General features: G+C 37.0%; 1 protein-coding gene across 1 annotated transcript in view; it reads right to left on the reverse strand.

Moving 5' to 3' along the window:
• The window catches only part of CACNA2D1 (calcium voltage-gated channel auxiliary subunit alpha2delta 1), a 537,607-nt gene that overhangs the window by 398,174 nt on the left and 121,137 nt on the right, over positions 1-18,296 (reverse strand). Inside the window, exon 3 of the mRNA XM_004381473.2 lies at positions 10,284-10,400. Coding sequence (XP_004381530.1) covers positions 10,284-10,400 — 117 coding nt within the window. The remainder of the gene's footprint in view (positions 1-10,283; positions 10,401-18,296) is intronic.

The raw sequence follows: 18,296 nt of genomic DNA on the forward strand, positions 1-18,296 counted from the left end.
TGTCATCAGTCTTCCCCTGGTCGAGGAGCTTCTCAGCACAGGGACCCCAGGTCCAAAGGATGTGCTATGCTCCCAGTGCTTCTTTCTTGGTGGTATGAGGTCCTGATGGCTCTCTGCTTACACCACTACCACTAAGTTCTTATTTGCCAGTATACTTCCACACTCTTTTTGCTGAACTGGCCTTGCCCTGGCAGGAAGTCTTGCTGGGTGGAGTTTCAGACAAGCTCCATACCATAAGTCCCACCTGTGCCCTGAGGTGTGTAAGTCTGTGCCCAGTGCAGCCATATCTCATTGCTCTGCCAATGGCAGGCCTCCGTAGACATGGTACTTCACCTTTAGCATCCACAGGCATGTATCAAACTCAAATAAATCAAAGTAATCTCAGTTTTGGAAAACAAAGAGTGGATTACCTAGTACCACTCACACTCAAGAGGAAACATATCAGCTCTCTGGCTAATCCTCTCAACGATATTTACACCAAGATTAAAGAGAGGGGTAAGCACCCTTTTCTCCTGGAAGAAAGGAAATGCCAAAACTTGGATAGTTTATACCCTCAAGATAGCTATTAGACTAAGTATCAAAATGCACACACACACACACTCACACAGAGTTTTCAGACAGCTCTTTGAAATGTATATATGCACCTTGTTTTTGCTGTGTGCTGTTGAGTCAATTTGGACTCACAGGGACACTACTGGACAGACGGAAGGAGCTCTAGTGGCACAATGGTTAATGCTCAGCTGCTAACTGAAAGGTTGGCGGTTCAAACCCACCCAGTGGCTCTGCGGGAGAAAGACCTGTGATCTGCTCCCATAAAAAGATTACAGTCAAGAAAACGATATCAAGCAGTTCTACTCTGTTCTGGCACATGGGGTTCCTATGAGTCAAAATCGATTCAACAGTACCTAACAACAACACAGGGCCCCTGGGGTTTCCTAGGCTGAAATCTTTAAGAGAGCAGATCACCAAATCTTTTCTCCTGTGGAGCCACTGAGTGAATTCAAACCATTAACCTTTCAGTTAGCAGCTAAGCACTTAACCATTGCACCATCAGGGCTCCTATATACAGCTTAAAAAAAACATTGCCATCAAGTCAGTTTCAACTCATAGTGACCCTATAGGACAGAGTAGAACTGCTCTATAGGGTTTCCAAGGCTGTAAATCTTTACAGAAGCAGACTACCACATCTTTCTCCCACAGAGCAGCTGGTGGGTTCGAGCAGCAAACCTTTTGGTTAGCAGCCGAGCACTTAACCACTGCACCAACAGGCCTCCTGTATGTATCTTAGGACTTCACTTTTAGAACATGGGGATATTTTCTACCTTCTGTTTATTCTCAAGGTTAGGAAGGCCCTAGTTTTTATCCATCAGTCCTTTTAATTACCTGAAGTAGGCCCCTTTCACTTTTTCTTACATTGCTCTTCCAAATCGTCACCATGGTCCTCAAAACTCCTACGGCCCCTTCATTTTTTGCATATAATTTTACCTCTACCTTATCAAGATAAACATGGTTCTCCAAAGTATCTTTCAAATTTTCTCCACCCATAAATTCATTTGTCTTCATCTAACTTTACCAATTACCCTCTGTCTCAAGTGAAAGATATCATCGTTTCAAAGATATAATGTGTGTTCTGACTCTCTTTCTGATTTGGTTTTGTGTGTGTGTGTGTGTGTCTGTATGTGTGTGTGTTTCTGGAATCATTCTTTTAACATTTTAACTTATTTTTCTTATTTTCAAATTTCATAGACTCCTTCCCTTCTGTCTAAAAGCATGCTTACATGTCCTCCATTATCACAAAGAAAAAAGAAACACAAAGTATTTAGAAATACTCCACCTTTCTCTTTCACTGTCCTACCAAACTTCATAAAAATGTAAACAATTGCCAATTTCTACTTACCAATCACTCTTTAACACTGCAGTTTTTATTCTGTTCCAATATAGTCCAATTAAACTTGCTCTCACAGAAGAAAACCAAAGACTCCTAATATCCATATAAAATGACCTTTTCAATTTTTCTTAGAATCTCTGAGAAATTCACAGTTCCTTGGACCTCTTTCTTGCTTCCTTGGCTATGACTTTTTCTTGGATTTCTTCCTACAGTTCTGAGTTAAAAATTTCTGGTGATGAAAGATAGGAATCTGATTTTTAGCTAATTCTATACACATCCATAATACATCTGAAAGATTGGGAACTACTGGTCCAAGAGCTTAAGAAATAACATAAGAAAACTATTTGGTTAAGTAACAGTAATCTAGTCTTTCCATAGAAATACTTCTTTAATAGTCACTGAAAACATTTGTCATTTTCTCCTTTTCATTTTCTAATCATAAGCTGACTATCAAGGTTAAATTAAGAGTTAGCATATATAATGGTATTTAAAACTTCATAACAGATTAGAGCAGTTGTAATTAAAGTTACCATAACAACCAGAGGGAAACAGGATATGCCATAATCGGAAAGGTGTCACTAGAAAAATTTGTTTATTATAAACTTGATCCTACTTTCTTTGACCTCACTGCCTAGAGACCTTCATTGACTCCCAGATCCCCTTGGCTGGGCTGATTGGTGAGCAATGACACCACAAATTTCATTCACTTGCATGTTTCAAGAGGGGCCACTGGAGGTTGGATTGTCTTACTGAAAAGCTTTCTCCCATAAATTGTTCATTAACACTTGCAGATATGTCAGCCTACTTCAGGTTGAAATGAATGTTTGTAACAATGTTAAATGACTATTTCTTTTTTTGCTTCTAAACATCTATAAATCCAACAATGTTAGCAGGACAATGGTCATACTGAGTTACTTTTTCAGACAAAGATATAGCAAGTAAGCAGAAAAACAGCCATCTAAATAGATATGTTTTGGAAATAAAATGACTGAAATTATTATTAGTATGGGCTTAGAAGGAAAAAAACTGAATTTGTAGACAGAGTCCTATAATCGAATTCTACCACTACCTCCTTCCCCCATGCATCTGTCAGTCTGTCATAATGTAGCGGCTTGCATGTTGCCGTGATTCTGGAAGCTATGTTACCAGTATTCAAATACCAGCAGGGTCACCCATGGACTCAGACAGACTAGGAAGAAGGACCTGGTAGTCTACTTCTGAAAAGAATTAACCAGTGAAAACCTTATGAATAGCAGCGGAACACTGCCTGACACACTGCCTGAAGACGAGCCCCCCAGGTTGGAAGGCACTCAAAAGATGACTGGGAAAGAGCTGCCTCCTCAAAGTAGAGTCAAACTTAATGACACTGATGAGGATGTAGTCAAGCTTTTGGGACCTTCATTTGCTGATCTGGCACACTCAAAATTAGAAGAAAGCACTGCAAACATCCATTAATTGGAACATGGAATGTACAAAGTATGAATCTAGAAAAATTGGAAATCGTCAAAAATGAAATGGAACACATAAACATCGATATCCTAGGCATTAGTGAGCTGAAATGGACTGGTATTGGCCATTTTGAATTGGACAATCATATCGTCTTCTATGCTGGGAATGACAACTTGAAGAGGAATGGCGTTGCATTCATAGTCAAAAAGAAATTTCAAGATCTATCCTGAAATACAATGCCATCAGTGATAGGATAATGTCCATATGCCTACAATGAAGACCAGTTAATACGATGACTATTATTCAAATTTATGCACCAACCACTAAAGTCAAAGATGAAGAAATTGAAGATTTTTACCAACTTCTGCAGTCTGAAATTGATTAAACATGCAATCAGGATGTATTGATAATTACTGGTGATTGGAATGCAAAAGTAAGAAACAAAGAAGAAGAATTGGTAGTTGAAAAATATGCCCTTGGTAACAGAAACGATGCTGGAGATTGCATGACAGAATTTTGCAAGACCAATGACTTTTTCATTGCAAATACCTTTTTTCACCAACATAAACAGCGACTACACACGTGGACCTCGCCCCATGGAATACACAGGAATCAAGTGAACTACATATGTAGAAAGAGACGATGGAAAACCTCAATATCATCAGTCAGAAAAAGACCAGGGGCCGGCTGCAGAACAATCAATTGCTCATATGCAAGTTCAAGTTGAAACTGAAGAAAATTAGAACAAGTCTACGACAGCCAAAGTATGACTTGAGGATATCTCACCTGAATTTAGAGACCATCTCAAGAATAGATTTGACATGCTGAACACTAATTACCAAAGACCAGACGAGTTGTGGACTGACATCAAGGACACCATACGTGAAGAAAGCAAAAGGTCATTAAAAAGACAGGAAAGAAAGAAAAGACCAAAATGGATGTCAGAAGAGACTCTGAAACTTGCTCTTGAATGTCGAGCACCTAAAGCAAAAGGAAGAAATGATGAAGCAAAAGAGCTGAGCAGAAGATTTCAAAGGGCAGCTCCAGAAGACAAAGTAAAGTATTATAATGACACGTGCAAAGAGCTGGAGATAGAAAAACCAAAAGGGAAGAACATGCTTGGGATTTCTCAAGCTGAAAGAACTGAAGAAAAAATTCAAGCCCTTGAGCTGTGATAGTGAAAGATTCTACAGGGAAATATTAAACAATGCAGAAAGCATCAAAAGAAGATGAAGGAATACACAGAGCCACTATACCAAAAAGAATTGATCAATGTTCAACCATTTCAGGAGGTAGCATATGATCAGGAACTTGTGGTACTGAAGGAAGAAGTCCAAGTTGCACTGAAGGCAAAGGTGAAAAATAAGGCTCCAGGAATTCACGGAATATCAATTGAGAGGTTTCAACAAACGGATGCAGTGCTGGAAGTGCTCACTTGTCTATGCCAAGAAATTTGGAAGACAGCTAGCTGGCCACTTGGCTGGAAGAGATCCATATTTATGCTTAGTCCCAAGAAAGGTGATCCAAATGAATGTGGAAATCATTGAACAATATCATTAATATCACATACAAGTAAAATTTAGCTGAAGATCATTCAAAAGAGGGTGCAGCAATACTTCGACAGGGAGCTGCCAGAAATTCAAGCTCGATTCAGAAGAGGACATTGCTGATGCCAGATGGATCCTGGCTGAAAGCAGAGAATACCAGAAAGATGATTACCTGTGTTTTATTGACTAGGCAAAGTCATTTGACTGTGCGGATCATAACAAATTATGGATAACACTGCGAGGAATAGGAATTCCAGAACACTTAACTGTGCTCATGAGGAACCTGTATATAGATTGAGAGACAGTAATTGGAACAGAACAAGGGGATACTGCATGGTTTAAAATCAGGAAAGGTGTGCATCAGGGTTCTATCCTTTCATCATACCTATTCAATTTGTAGGCTGAGCAAATATTCCGAGAAGCTGAACTCTATGAAGAAGAATGGGGCATTGGGATCGGAGGAAGACTCATTAACAACCTGTGATATGCAGATGATATAACCTTGCTTGCTGAAAGTGAAAAGGACTTGAAACACTTACTGATGAAGATCAAAGACTACAGCCTTCAGTATAGATTGCACCTCAACATAAAGAAAACAAAAATCTTCACAACTGGACCAATAAGCAGTATCACAATAAACAGAGAAAAGACTGACGTTGTCAAGAATTTCATTTTACTTGGATCCACAGTCAACACCCATGGAAGCAGCAGTCAAGAAATCAAAAGAGGCACTGCACTGGGCAAATCCGCTGCAAAAGACCTCTTTAAAGTATTGAAAAACAAAGATGCTACCTTGAAGACTAAGGTGCGCCTGACCAAAACCATGCTGTTTTCAGTCACCTCATATGCATGCAATAGCTGGACAATGAATAAGGAAGACAGAAGAATTGATGCCTTTGAATTGTGGTGTTGGAAAAGAATATTAAATATACCATGGACTGCGAAAAGAATGAACAAATCTGTCTTGGAAGAAGTACAACTAGAATGCTCCTTAGAGGCAAGGATGGCCACACTTCGTCTCACATACTTTGGACATGTCCCTGGAGAAGGACATCATGCTTGGTAAAGTAGAGGGTCGGTGAAAAAGAGGAAGATCCTCAAGGAGATGGACTGACACAGTGGCTGCAATAATGTGCTCAAGCATAACGATTGTGAAGATGGCACAGAGCAGAGCAGTGTTTCTTTCTGTTGTACATAGGGTCGCTATGAGTCGGAGCCAACTAGACGGCACCTAACACTACCAGCAGCTACCTCATCATCTATGCAGTCTTGGATAAGAATCTTGGTCCTTTCCAAGTTTTCTCAAGGGTAGATAAAGTTTAATGTTCCTACTTCACAGGAGTTTGGTAAGGGTCCTAATGCATATGAACCATCAGAATCATAACATGATTTTGCATAGTCAAAAGAATAACAACAAAAATTTAAGTGCCAAAGTCTTTTTTTGCTATCAGAGATGGGGTTTTAGGGCAAAAGCAACCAAAACAAATGTTACATCAATTTCTCTTTCAGCTCTTCCTAAAGCTGGCTGTTGAGATCAAAGACTATAGCACAAAATGAGTTTTATTAAGAAGACAAAATAAATACTGAAATTGAAAATATATATATACATTTGGTGAAGTAATTTAGAATCAAATTTACAAACAAACACAAAGGAAAGCATTAAACTATAAAATAAGTTACATCTGAGTTTTTAATTAATAGGCTGTAAAAGATAAAATTTAAAATTTAAAGTTCAAATACATGAAATCTGTATGCATGCATCTGCAATAAAAGTTATTTCAAATACTGAAAAGCAATCATTCCACTAAAAAAAGAAAAAAGTCTCTAGTTCATTTCCTTTCTTAAGAAACCTGAGTTATCACATATATAATGTAAGGTAATTTCTTTAGTAGACATGGAAGAAGCCAAACAGTTAAATTTACTTCTTTCACAGATTTTCCATCTATAAATATTTTCAAATTGATAACCTTGATGTTGAAGAATAATAAAGGTTTTAAAAATATTCAAATTCAAATACAAATTCTATTTTATTCAAATATCAGATACTTTATTTCATCTTATTTTTTAAATGATTAATTGATATCGAATTCATTGAAAAATTTGTAGCCATCCAAAATAGTCAATTAACTGAAATATCCAATTCATAGTCAGTCTGGACGAGGAGTAGTTTACAACACATTACCTATTCATCATTTCTTCTTTGTTATTATTGCACACTTCTTCATGCCAACAGATGTATTTGTGCAATAGGTAAGAATGCAGATCTTGAAGTCAGGCCCACCTGAGTTTCCTCTCACTTCCTTGTTAATCAAAGTGTAGTCTCCATACCAGGAACATCAGCATCATGTGTGAGGTTATTAGAAATGCAGCATGTCATGCCAAATCTACTGAATAAAGATCTACATTTCAACAAGCGTCATGGATGATTTGTATGCACATTAAAATTTAAAGCACTGGCCTACACTTCTTATTAGATATGTGACTTTGGGCAAGTTACCAGATCCCTTGAAGAACTAGTTTCTTCACTGAAAAATGTGACTAGTCAGGCATCTAGAGCATAGTATTATTGTGAGAATTAAGTTAGATAATGCTTCTTAGTAAGCATGCAATAAAGTCTAACTGATAAAAGACAATTTTATCATCTACCTCAGATTTGCATATTCATGATTTTTTTCTAGTATATTTACTTATTGAATTACATTGGTACCCCACCCCAATAAAGTAACATTTGTTTAATTCAGGTGTCTCCCTAAGTATAAGTCAACAATAAAAAACAGAAATCAATTATTAATGCCATCTTGCATTCATTTAGACTACAAGGCAGCACTTGTTTTTCAATTAGCCTCAAAATATTTCTCTACTAAATACTGCATTTCTATTTTTGTGAAATCAAAGAAGTAAAACAGTTTGAAAACAAACACGAATCTTTCTCCCTGACATACAGTCTAACTAATTCTACCTTTAATTAGTCATTATGTCTTTTGTATTCAGCCATCACACACTTAAGATAGTCACTGATGCATCACAGGATTCAAATAATGCACCAGGTGTCTCGAGCTTCAATTCAAATGATAAAAAAGGAAGTCTGAATAAGCTCTTATTTTAATCTAATTAAGGCATGAGACGTCCTATCTTATTCTATAACCTTTTTCTTGGCTCTTTGATGTCCAGATTACCTATCTCCTTTACCCTGAGGAGAAATGTAAGCTAACAAAATCAATATTAACAGAGTTATTTTCAACTGTCACCAGAATATTAATCCCTTAGTATACTAATGTAGAAAGTACCTTATTTTTATTAGATAAATTTTTATTACAAATGCATTTTATATCGCTAAATGATGCTTACTTGTATTCACATCCCCAACACTGAAGATAATAATTCTCTGCATTTTCCAGTCAAGAAAATTTGCTTTGCCTTGTTTATATATATATATATATACACATTTTTAACCTCTAACAAGAAGCCATACCTTCCAAAAGACCTTCCTGCTACATTACAATAAGATCCTGGATACTATAAAAAAACATAATTTACAAAGGATGGTGAGACTACATCTCATATACTTTGGACATGTTATCAAGCGAGATCAGTCCCTGGAGAAGGACATCATGCTTGGTGTGATGGTTAAGACCATGCGTCACCTTTGCTGGGCCATGATTCTCAGTGTTTATATGCGATCATTCCCATGATGGAATGTGCTGTGAGTAGCCCATCAGTCGAAAGGGAGTTTCCTTGGGGGTGTGGCCTGCATCCAAATATAAGCAGACGTTCTGGCTTTTTTCTCACTCTGGATCCTGTGGCTGCCTCCTGTTCATCTGACCTCCGGTTCTTGGGACTTGAGTTATCAGCTTATCTACTGATCTTGGGATTCCTCGATCTGCAAGCCTGTGGGCGGGAGCCATGCTCTCCAACCTGCTGATCTTGGGTTCGCCAGCCCCTGCAGCTACGTGAATCAGGGAAGCTTTGTAGTCTTGCCTGCCAATCTTGGGATTCATCGATCTTCACAGCCTGTGAGTAAGAGCCCTGCTCTCCAACCTGCCAATCTTGGGTTCACCAGCCCCGATGGCTACATGAATTGAGAGAAGCTTCTATCCTGATCTACAGAATTGGGGCATTCCAGCCTCTACAATTGCATGAGCCGTTTCCTTGATATAAATCTCTCTCTATATATATTTATACACTTTACAGGTTTTGCTCCTCTAGAGAACCCAGCCTAAGACACTGGTAAAGTAGAGGGCCAGCGAACAAGAGAAAGACCCTCAACAAGATGGACTGACACAGTGGCTGCAACAATGGGGTCAAGCATAACGACAATTCTGAGGATGTTGCAGGACCAGGCAGTGTTTCATTCTGTTGTACATAGGGTCACTATGAGTGGAGACCAACTCTAAGGCACCTAACAACAACAATAACAACCCATTTTAGAGCCAACTGATTGTCTATAAAGTCTGACACTGCCACATGTTGGCCAGGATGTGGAAAACAGGGACTCTTACACACCACTATTAGAAATCTAAATTGATTCAATTATTTTGGAAAACAATTGCCATAAATTTGTAAAGGTGACTTTGTTCAGACTCTACAAATCAGCAGTTTTACCCCCAAATATTGACCCTATAGAAATTCTTATACATGTGTATCAAGAGACTTGTTCAAGAAAATTCAGAAGCACTATTCATAGCAGTGTCTATCTAAAAACAAACCAAAATATTCATTTACCAACAGAGAATGAAGAAATAAATTGACATACATCCTCATAAAAAATACGTATCCCTGTAAATATAAATGGATTAAAAGTAAGCACAACCATGTGGTGAATCATAGAAAACTAATTTTGACTGAAAAATGCAATTTGCTAAAGACTATATATAGTACGGTGTAAGTTTAATAAAGCTGAAAAACAAGCAAACTGAAAAAATACCTTGTTTGGCAAAGCACTTGAAGTACAACTATTTTTACAAAGCAAAGGAATAATTAACCAAATATCAAATACGTTGGCCACCTCTGGTAGGGAGGTAGGGTGGTAAGATAGGTAAGTACTTACTACACAGGCAGCTTTAAGAGTACTGGTAATATTCTATATTGTATGATATATGACAGATTTAAATATGTTTATTTTATTGTTATGCATCATAACTTTCATATGTATAAATATACACATGTATCAATTATACATACTATTCTATGTATTAAATCGCCTAATAATGTAAAAAATAAACTAATTATTAGAAATTGATTATTTTGAGTTCACAAGGAACCACGACATCGCTTCTTTTATGAACACATTAAGTGAAAACAGTTGCCAAGTTAAAGAAAGCCTCCAAATCAAGAATGAAAAATAAATAACAGATAAGGAATGGAAAATAATAAAGTGAACATATCCAATCTAAACTCACCACCAGGGCTTTAGATCTGTTGCTTAGAAGCTTCTCAATATCCCTGGCTGCAATTTCCACCAGCTGACGTGCATTATTTGGTTCCACAGTATACAAATCTTGGTATTTCTCATAAATCTGTGTGAAGGGAAAAGAAAAATAATGAGAACAATAATTGTTTATTTGGTTCACAAGTTCCAACAGAACATCTTTAAAACTACAAACAGGTGATTAGAAAGACCCACCCTTTCTTCATCTTGATGTTTTGGAGTTTAGGTGTGTCATAAGAAAATATATATATAAATATAAATTTGCCCTAAGAACACTAGCTTGCCAAAATAGCAGGTCATGTTAACAGGCTGCGAAACATCCTGTATCACATGGTTTGTGTGTGCAAGTTTATGGGTTGAAGCTGTACCCCCAACCTCAAAACCTCGTATTAACTGCCATCAGAGTTTTATATAAAAAGGGACACTATTCTAGATAATAGAAGAAGAACTGGAGCACTGGAGGTCAAGCCAGGAGGGTGTATGTGGTGAACAAAGATAGCAGGAAAGGAAATGCAATAGAGAATGCATTCAGGGAGATTTCCCACTGTCTTCCTTCTCTACAACCACTGAGGCTACTAAAACTTATGAAATACGTGTGCGTATGTGCAAGCACATGTGTATATGCGTGAGAGAGAGAGAATGACGTTGCTGCTAAGGTTCACCTAGGTGACACATGGAACTTCAGAGACAGTTCACAGACATAGGAGTGGAATGTCAGTAAGGTCTTCATTAAAGCGTTAGTTAAAACTGTAAGAGTGCATTTATTTAAAAAAAAAATTCCTGAATCAAACTATACAGACAATAAGTTAGGTAGCTAAGAAAAAACTCAACTACATTTCTGGCTCACCTCAGTGCCTCTGGAAGGATTTCCCTAGAGTAGCATAAAGTGCACGTGATTTACAGAACCTGTATGTACAATCCCAGCAGGAGAAGAATTAAAGGGTGAGGACAGAAAACAAAACAAAAAACAGTTGCTGTGCTTGTGGCTGAAGAGCTGAGCTGAGAAGGAAATCCCTTATGCATCCAACAGATGGGATGCACACGCATGACTAAACCATCTTTGAAAGCCAGGGCTTGACAGGTTTTTGCCATCTTGTGAAAAGTGAATCGAGGCACATACAGAAACCAGTTCAACACTGCTTTTATTCTGGCTGAACTCCAGATTCTGCTTTTACTACCAACAGGTTGTACTGCCTGGTCTCAGCTGAGCATGGATGCTACCAGTGAAAAACGGTTTCAAAGGAGCACAGATATATATGCTAATATTTACTTATAGCTGAGTGTGCTTGTTTTAAATGGAGTTATATTTTTTATACTTTTTATTTAATTGATTAAAAATTAATATTTTTTAAAGTTTTAAATCAAATTTTTACTCCTGAAATTGGTCAACTTATTCGGATTACTAAGTTTTACCCATACTCATTTGAACTTTGACCTTGTGGGTTTTCATTTCAACTATTTGATTCAAAGTACATTAATTTTGTCTTTTAAAATCCTCATATATAATTCAGCCATAAAAAAACAACAGCCAACATTATACTTAATGGAGAATGACTGAGAGCTTTCCCCTGGAAACAGAGAACAAGACAAGGGTGGTTGCTCCCACCACTTCTATTCAATATTGTATTAGAAGTTCTAGCCAAAGCAGTTAAGACAAGAAAAAGAAATAAAAAGGTATCCAGATTGGAAAAGAAGTAAAATTATCTCTATTAGTGGATGATATGATCCTACATACAGAAAATTCCAAAAAGTCCACAGGAAAACTTCTAGAGCTAATAAGAAATTTAGAAAAATTGTAGGGTACAAGGTCAACAAGCAAAAATCAGTTGATTTCTATACACCAGCAATGAGAAATCTGAAAAGGAAATTAGGAAAACAACTGCATTTAAAATAACACGTAAGAGAATAAAATACCTAGGAATAAATCTAACCAGGGAAGAGAAGGACTTACACAATGAAAACTATAAAATGCTGCTGAAAGAGATTAAAGAAGACTTAAATGAAAGATGCTCCATGTTCATGGATTAGAAGACTTAACATTGTTAAGATGTCAGTATTACCCAAAGCATTCTATGATTCAACACAATCCCAATTAAAATTCCAACAGCTTTTCTTTACAGAAATAGAAAGACCAATTCTCAGTTTTATATGGAATGGCAAGAGGCCTCGAATAGCTAAAACAATGTTGAAAGAGAAGAACAAAGTAGGAGGACTCACACTTCCTGATGTTAAAACACACTATACAGCTACAGTAATCCATACAGCCTGGGACTGGTATAACAATTGACATACAGACCAATGAAATAGAACTGAGAGTGTAGAAATAAACCCACACATCTATGGTCAACTGATTTTTGACATGGGTGCTAAGTTCATTTGATGGGGAAAGAAGAGTCTCTTCAATAAATGGTGCTAAGAAAATTGGATTTCCAAATGCAAGAAAAAAGAACAGGATACATGCCTCACATCGTACACAAAAAACAAAATCAAAAAGGTTTAAGGACATAAATGTGCAAATGAAACAATAAAACTCTTAGAAGAACAAGCAGGGGCAATGCTGTCAGGACTAGCTTTCAACAATAGATATCTAATATAATAACAAAAGCACAAACAGCAAAAGACAAAATAAATAAATGGGACCTAATAAAAATTAAGAACTTGTTCATCAAAAGACTTTACCAAAAAACTGAAAAGACAAGCTACCAACTGAGAGACTATCTTCCAAAACCATACATCCAACAAGAATCTAATAACCAATATGTATATAATTTTGACAACAACAAAAAGACACATAGCCCAATCATAAAACAGGCAAAGGACTTGAAAAGACATTTCACCAAAGAGGACATTCGAATGGCCACCAAACATATGAAAAGATGCTCAGTGTCATTAGCCATCAGAGAGATGCAAATCAAAACCACGATGAAATACCATTTCATTCCTGCCATGATAGCTAAGATAAAAAACAAAAAATAAAAAAACAGAAAATAACAAACGTTGGCAAGGATGTGGGGAAATTAGAACCCTTATCCATTGCTGGTGGGAATGCAAAATGGTACAGCCATAGTGGAAAACAGTATGGCAGTTCCTCAAAAAAACTAAAACTTGAACTACCCAGCAATTTCACCCCTAGGTATACACCCAAAAGACTCGAAAGCTGAGACTCAAAAAAGACTTATACACCAATGTTCCTTGCAGCACTATTCACAATAGCCAAAAGGCAGAAACAATCTTAATGTCCATCAACAGATGAATGGATAAACAAAATATGGTACATACCTACAATGGAATACTACTCAGCCAGTAGGAGAAATAAAGCCTTGATACATGCTACAGTATGGATGGAGCTTGAAGACATTATGCTGAGCGAAATAAGCCAATCACAAAAGGACAAATGTTGTATAAACTTACTTATATAAAAAGACAAGAAAAGGCAAATGTATAGAGACCAAAGTTTATTAGCGGTTACCAGGGGCAGGAGTGAGGGGATAAAAGAGGGTTAACAGCCATGGAAAAATTGCACTGACTACGGGTAGGGTTACACAGTGGACTACTGTAATTGCTGTCAATAAGCTGTACACCTGTGTCTTAGTTATCTTGTGCTGCTATAACAGAAATACCACAAATGGATTGCTTTAACAAACAGAAGCATACTCTCTCAAAATTTAAGAGGCTAGAATTCTGAATTCAGGGCACCAGCTCCAGGGGAAGGCTTTCTCTCTCAGTCAGCTCTGTGGGAAGGTCCTTTTCATCAATCTCCTCCTTGTCCAGGAGCTTCTCAACACAGGGACTCCAGGTCCAAAGAACGTGCATGCTCCTGCCTCTTCTTGCTTCGTGGTAATGAGGTCCCTCTCTCTGCCTGCTTCTCTCTCCTTTTATCTCTTATAAGACAAAAGATGATTCAAGCCACATCCCAGGGAAACTCCTCTTACATGAGATCAGAGCTGTGACCTGAGGAAGGGTGTTATATCCCATCCTAATCCTCTTTAACATAACCTAATCTTGCCTCGTTAACCACAGGCAGAGATTAGGATTTACAGCACATAGGAAAATTACATCAGATCACAAAATGGTGGGCAACCACACAATACTGGGAATCATGGCCTAGCCAAGTCGACACACATATTTGGGGGGGGGGAACAATTCCCTACATAACAATCTGTAAAAAGTTGAATCGGCAAAGGTTGTGTGATAGATATATTTACAACAATAACAAAAAGAAAGATTAGCTGCTGAGGCTGTTTATGTACAACTAAACACCGTATGCAATTTGGTTTCTTGGTTTGGAGGTTTAGGGTCACAGTTTCATGGGACATCCCAGTTAACTGGGCCTGAAAACATGTTCACTGCCTCTGTTCTACCTCCTAGTCCAATGCGGAGTGTCTGGAGTCTTAAAAGCTTGCAAACAGCCATCCAAGGCACAATTGGTCTCTATTCGCCTGGAACAACAGAGGAAAAAGGAGAGTCAGGAATAGGAGGAGGATATTGAATACATGGCTAATTGCCTCCATGAACAACTACCTCCTCTGTCATGAGTCCAGAACTGGATGGGGCCTGGCTGCCATTACTGAACATTTTGATCAAAGATTCCACAGAAGAATTCTAGTCAATATGGAGAAAATGCAGAATAGAATTTCAAATTCTCATGGACACCAGATTTCCTGGAGCTATGAAGGTTGGATGAACCCCTGAAACTACTGCCCTGAGATAATCTTTAAACCTTAAACCAAAAATATCCCCTGATGTCTTCTTAATACCAAACAACAGTCTAGCTTAACTAATAAAAAAATGTCTGCCTTGAACATTATGCTCTTTTAAGAACTGTCTATATGGGATCAAATTGACAACAGCAACTCAAAAGATTAGTTACAAACCTTAACGGGCAGTGAATTTACGTAATGAGGGGAAACAACTCAAAAAAGGAGTGTGAGAATGGCTATACAACTAGAACGTAATCAGTGTCACTAAATGGTGCATGTAGAAACTGTTGAAGTGGTGTATGTTTTGCTATGTATATTCTTAACAACAACAAAATAAATTATTTTAGAAAAAAAAATATTTAATCCCATCCTGGCTTCTGCATATTCCTGGATTGCTTATGCTACCTGCTGTGGGACAGATTATTGAGTCCTATTTTAAAGACCTGATTTAAAGGTTATCCATGAAGAATTCCATCCAACCCAAAGCTCTCTGTTTCATTTCAGCCTAAGATGAGATCCAGCAACATAAACTTCTGAATAGACTAATTGATACAGGGTACAGAAAAATAAATCTCAACATCATTTTAATTGATCCAGGATATATAGTTCTTTGCAGTAAAATCAATAAAACTAATCAGTGTGAAATGTAGTTGTGCTTTGTATCATTAATATCTTGTTTATTTCTTTATAAAGTCTAACCTCCTTCCTGTGGTATAGGGAATACAGTGTACTTTAAAGCTGGTGGAGATTAATTCAGGATGTGCAATCCATTACATTATTCACTGCAGGTAATGTCATGTATTAGCTGACATGTGCCAGATATTTTGTTAGGCACTTTAAGGAATGAAGGAATTATAGATTATAAAAAACAACTTATTTCAAATATATATACATATCTATGTATATATATATTAAAAATATTCTCTCAAATTCTGTTTTTAGGATAATTTTTAAACAGTTAAAAAATAAAAAACAAGCTCAAACTCACAAATAAACTGAATAAATGAAATTTAAGGATACTTAAATCTAGAGTCTCAATTTAAATATTCTTCTGTATGTTAACATATACACAAACACATCTGAAATGTTTTCTTTAGTAATGTCATGGATTGAATTGAGTCCCCCAGAAGTATCTGTCAACTTGGCTAGGCCATGATTCCCAGTATTTTGGGAATTATTCACCATTTTGTCATCTGATGTGATTTTCCTGTGTGTTGTAAATCCTGTCTCTACAATGTGATGAGATGGGATTAGCAGCAGTTATGTTAATCAGGCAAGACTCAATCCACAAGATTGGATTGTATCTTAAACCAATCTCTTTTGAGATATAAAAGAGAGAAGCGAGCAGAGGGACGTGGGGACCTCATACCACCAAGAAACAAGAGCCAGGAGAAGAGCATGTCCTTTGAACCTGAAGTTCCTGCGCTGAGAAGCTCCTAGACCAGGGGAAGATTGATGACAAGGACCTTCCCTCCCTAAGAGCAAACAGAAAGAAAGCCTTCCCCTAGAGCTGACACCCTGAATTTGGACTTCTAGCCTCCTAAACTGTGAGAGAATAAATTTCTCTTTATTAAAGCCATCTACTTGTGGTATTTCTGTTATAGTAGCACTAGATAACTAAGACAGGTAATAAAAATGAATAAAAATTACATAACTACCCCCACCAAAAGAACTAGCTCTTGCTTCCAGTCTTAAAAAATCCAGTATTCCTTCTTACTGTGAGGAGTATTGTAAAGGTTCTCAAAAACGTCTCCGACATATGTTTAGTAAACAATTTTCAGAGTAGAAAGTTCCATATGGATTTTTAAGATTATACAATATACATTTATAACGTTCATATACTTACAATTCTACCACTAAAACCATATTTCTGCAATATTTAATTACTGACACATTTCAAACATAACCTTAAATTTCTTCTCTTTATGTTTTCTCTTCCTAGATTTTTTTTTTGTTTTAATAAAATAATTATCTGCTTTACCATTTTATCCATTTTTTTTCCTGAAAAAAAAAAAAGATGGCAGAAAAATACAATTTTTTGGCACCGGACAGATCTCCATTTCAAATCACATATTTAACCCCTCACATGGTAGGTGACACTGGCTTCCTTTTCTTGTCTACTAGAAAGAATGCAGCATACAGAAAAAATTTGAGACAGGATGTTTTTCCTCTTAACTGATATCGTGGTATGCCTTAGGTTTTCTACAGTTCAAGTGCTCTCCCTGTCATCCTTAGCACATATCTCGGCAAAAAGAATACTCTTAGCTTGTACATTCTTTCTTACAATCTTAACGAGCTGGCTTTAATGTTCTTTCACTATTACATTCACAGACCAAGTTTTGCTGTGATGACAACAAAGACCATGGTTTTCATAACTTTTTCACAGGAAACTTCTTTCTAAATCTCTATGCTCTAATTAAAGTCTATAACTCCAAGACAGTCTTCAGGATGATATATTTAAAAATAACCTCAAACAGCATATTTAAAAAGTGACACCACTCATTGGTATAACTGCTTAATAGCCATTTCTAAACAGTATTTTGGAAATTATAATACTTACTACATGCCATGGATAATATAGATACCCCAGAGATGCTTATTGTAAACTACATATGTTTCCATGCTTTGGATGACCTAGAAGATTATTATTAGCAATTGCTTTTAGACAGCCACCTATAACATTCAGCTAGGTGTTTCACATACATTATGTGACTTACCTTCAGAAACCTAAAAAATACTTTTAATTAACTATTTACCAATGAGACATTGGGATTCAGTAATAGGTTTTCAGAGTGGAGGGAGTTTGAGTCTATTACACATCTTAAAGGAGAAAACTATGTCTACAACAGCAAAAGGAGACAATCCAACAAAGCATGTTTAGACAGTGAGTCTGAAATGACACTCCATTCCCTGAATCTCCCTTGGCTTCAGAAGGATGTGGGGATATAGGAAAATTTCCACAGCCTCTTCCGATGAGCAAGAAAGGTAAATGACTAGCAGGAGGAAAGCAGTACTCCAATGTTGTTGAGCAACAGCAGCGAGACAGTGTCAGACAAAATAATGGCCTCCAAACATGTTCACAATGTAATCCCCGAACTCTATGAATATTTTATGTTTCATGGCAAAAGTGAATGAAGTTTGCAGATGGAATTAAAGTTGCTAATCATCTGACCTTAAAATAAGAAGATTATCCTGGATTGTCAGGGTGTGTCATGGACTGAGTTGTGTCCCCCCAAAATATCTGTCAGCTTGGCTGGGTCATGAGTCCCAGTATTGTATGATTG

Source organism: Trichechus manatus, unplaced genomic scaffold, assembly GCF_000243295.1.
Source record: "Trichechus manatus latirostris isolate Lorelei unplaced genomic scaffold, TriManLat1.0 scaffold00085, whole genome shotgun sequence".
Taxonomy (NCBI): Eukaryota; Metazoa; Chordata; class Mammalia; order Sirenia; family Trichechidae; genus Trichechus; species Trichechus manatus.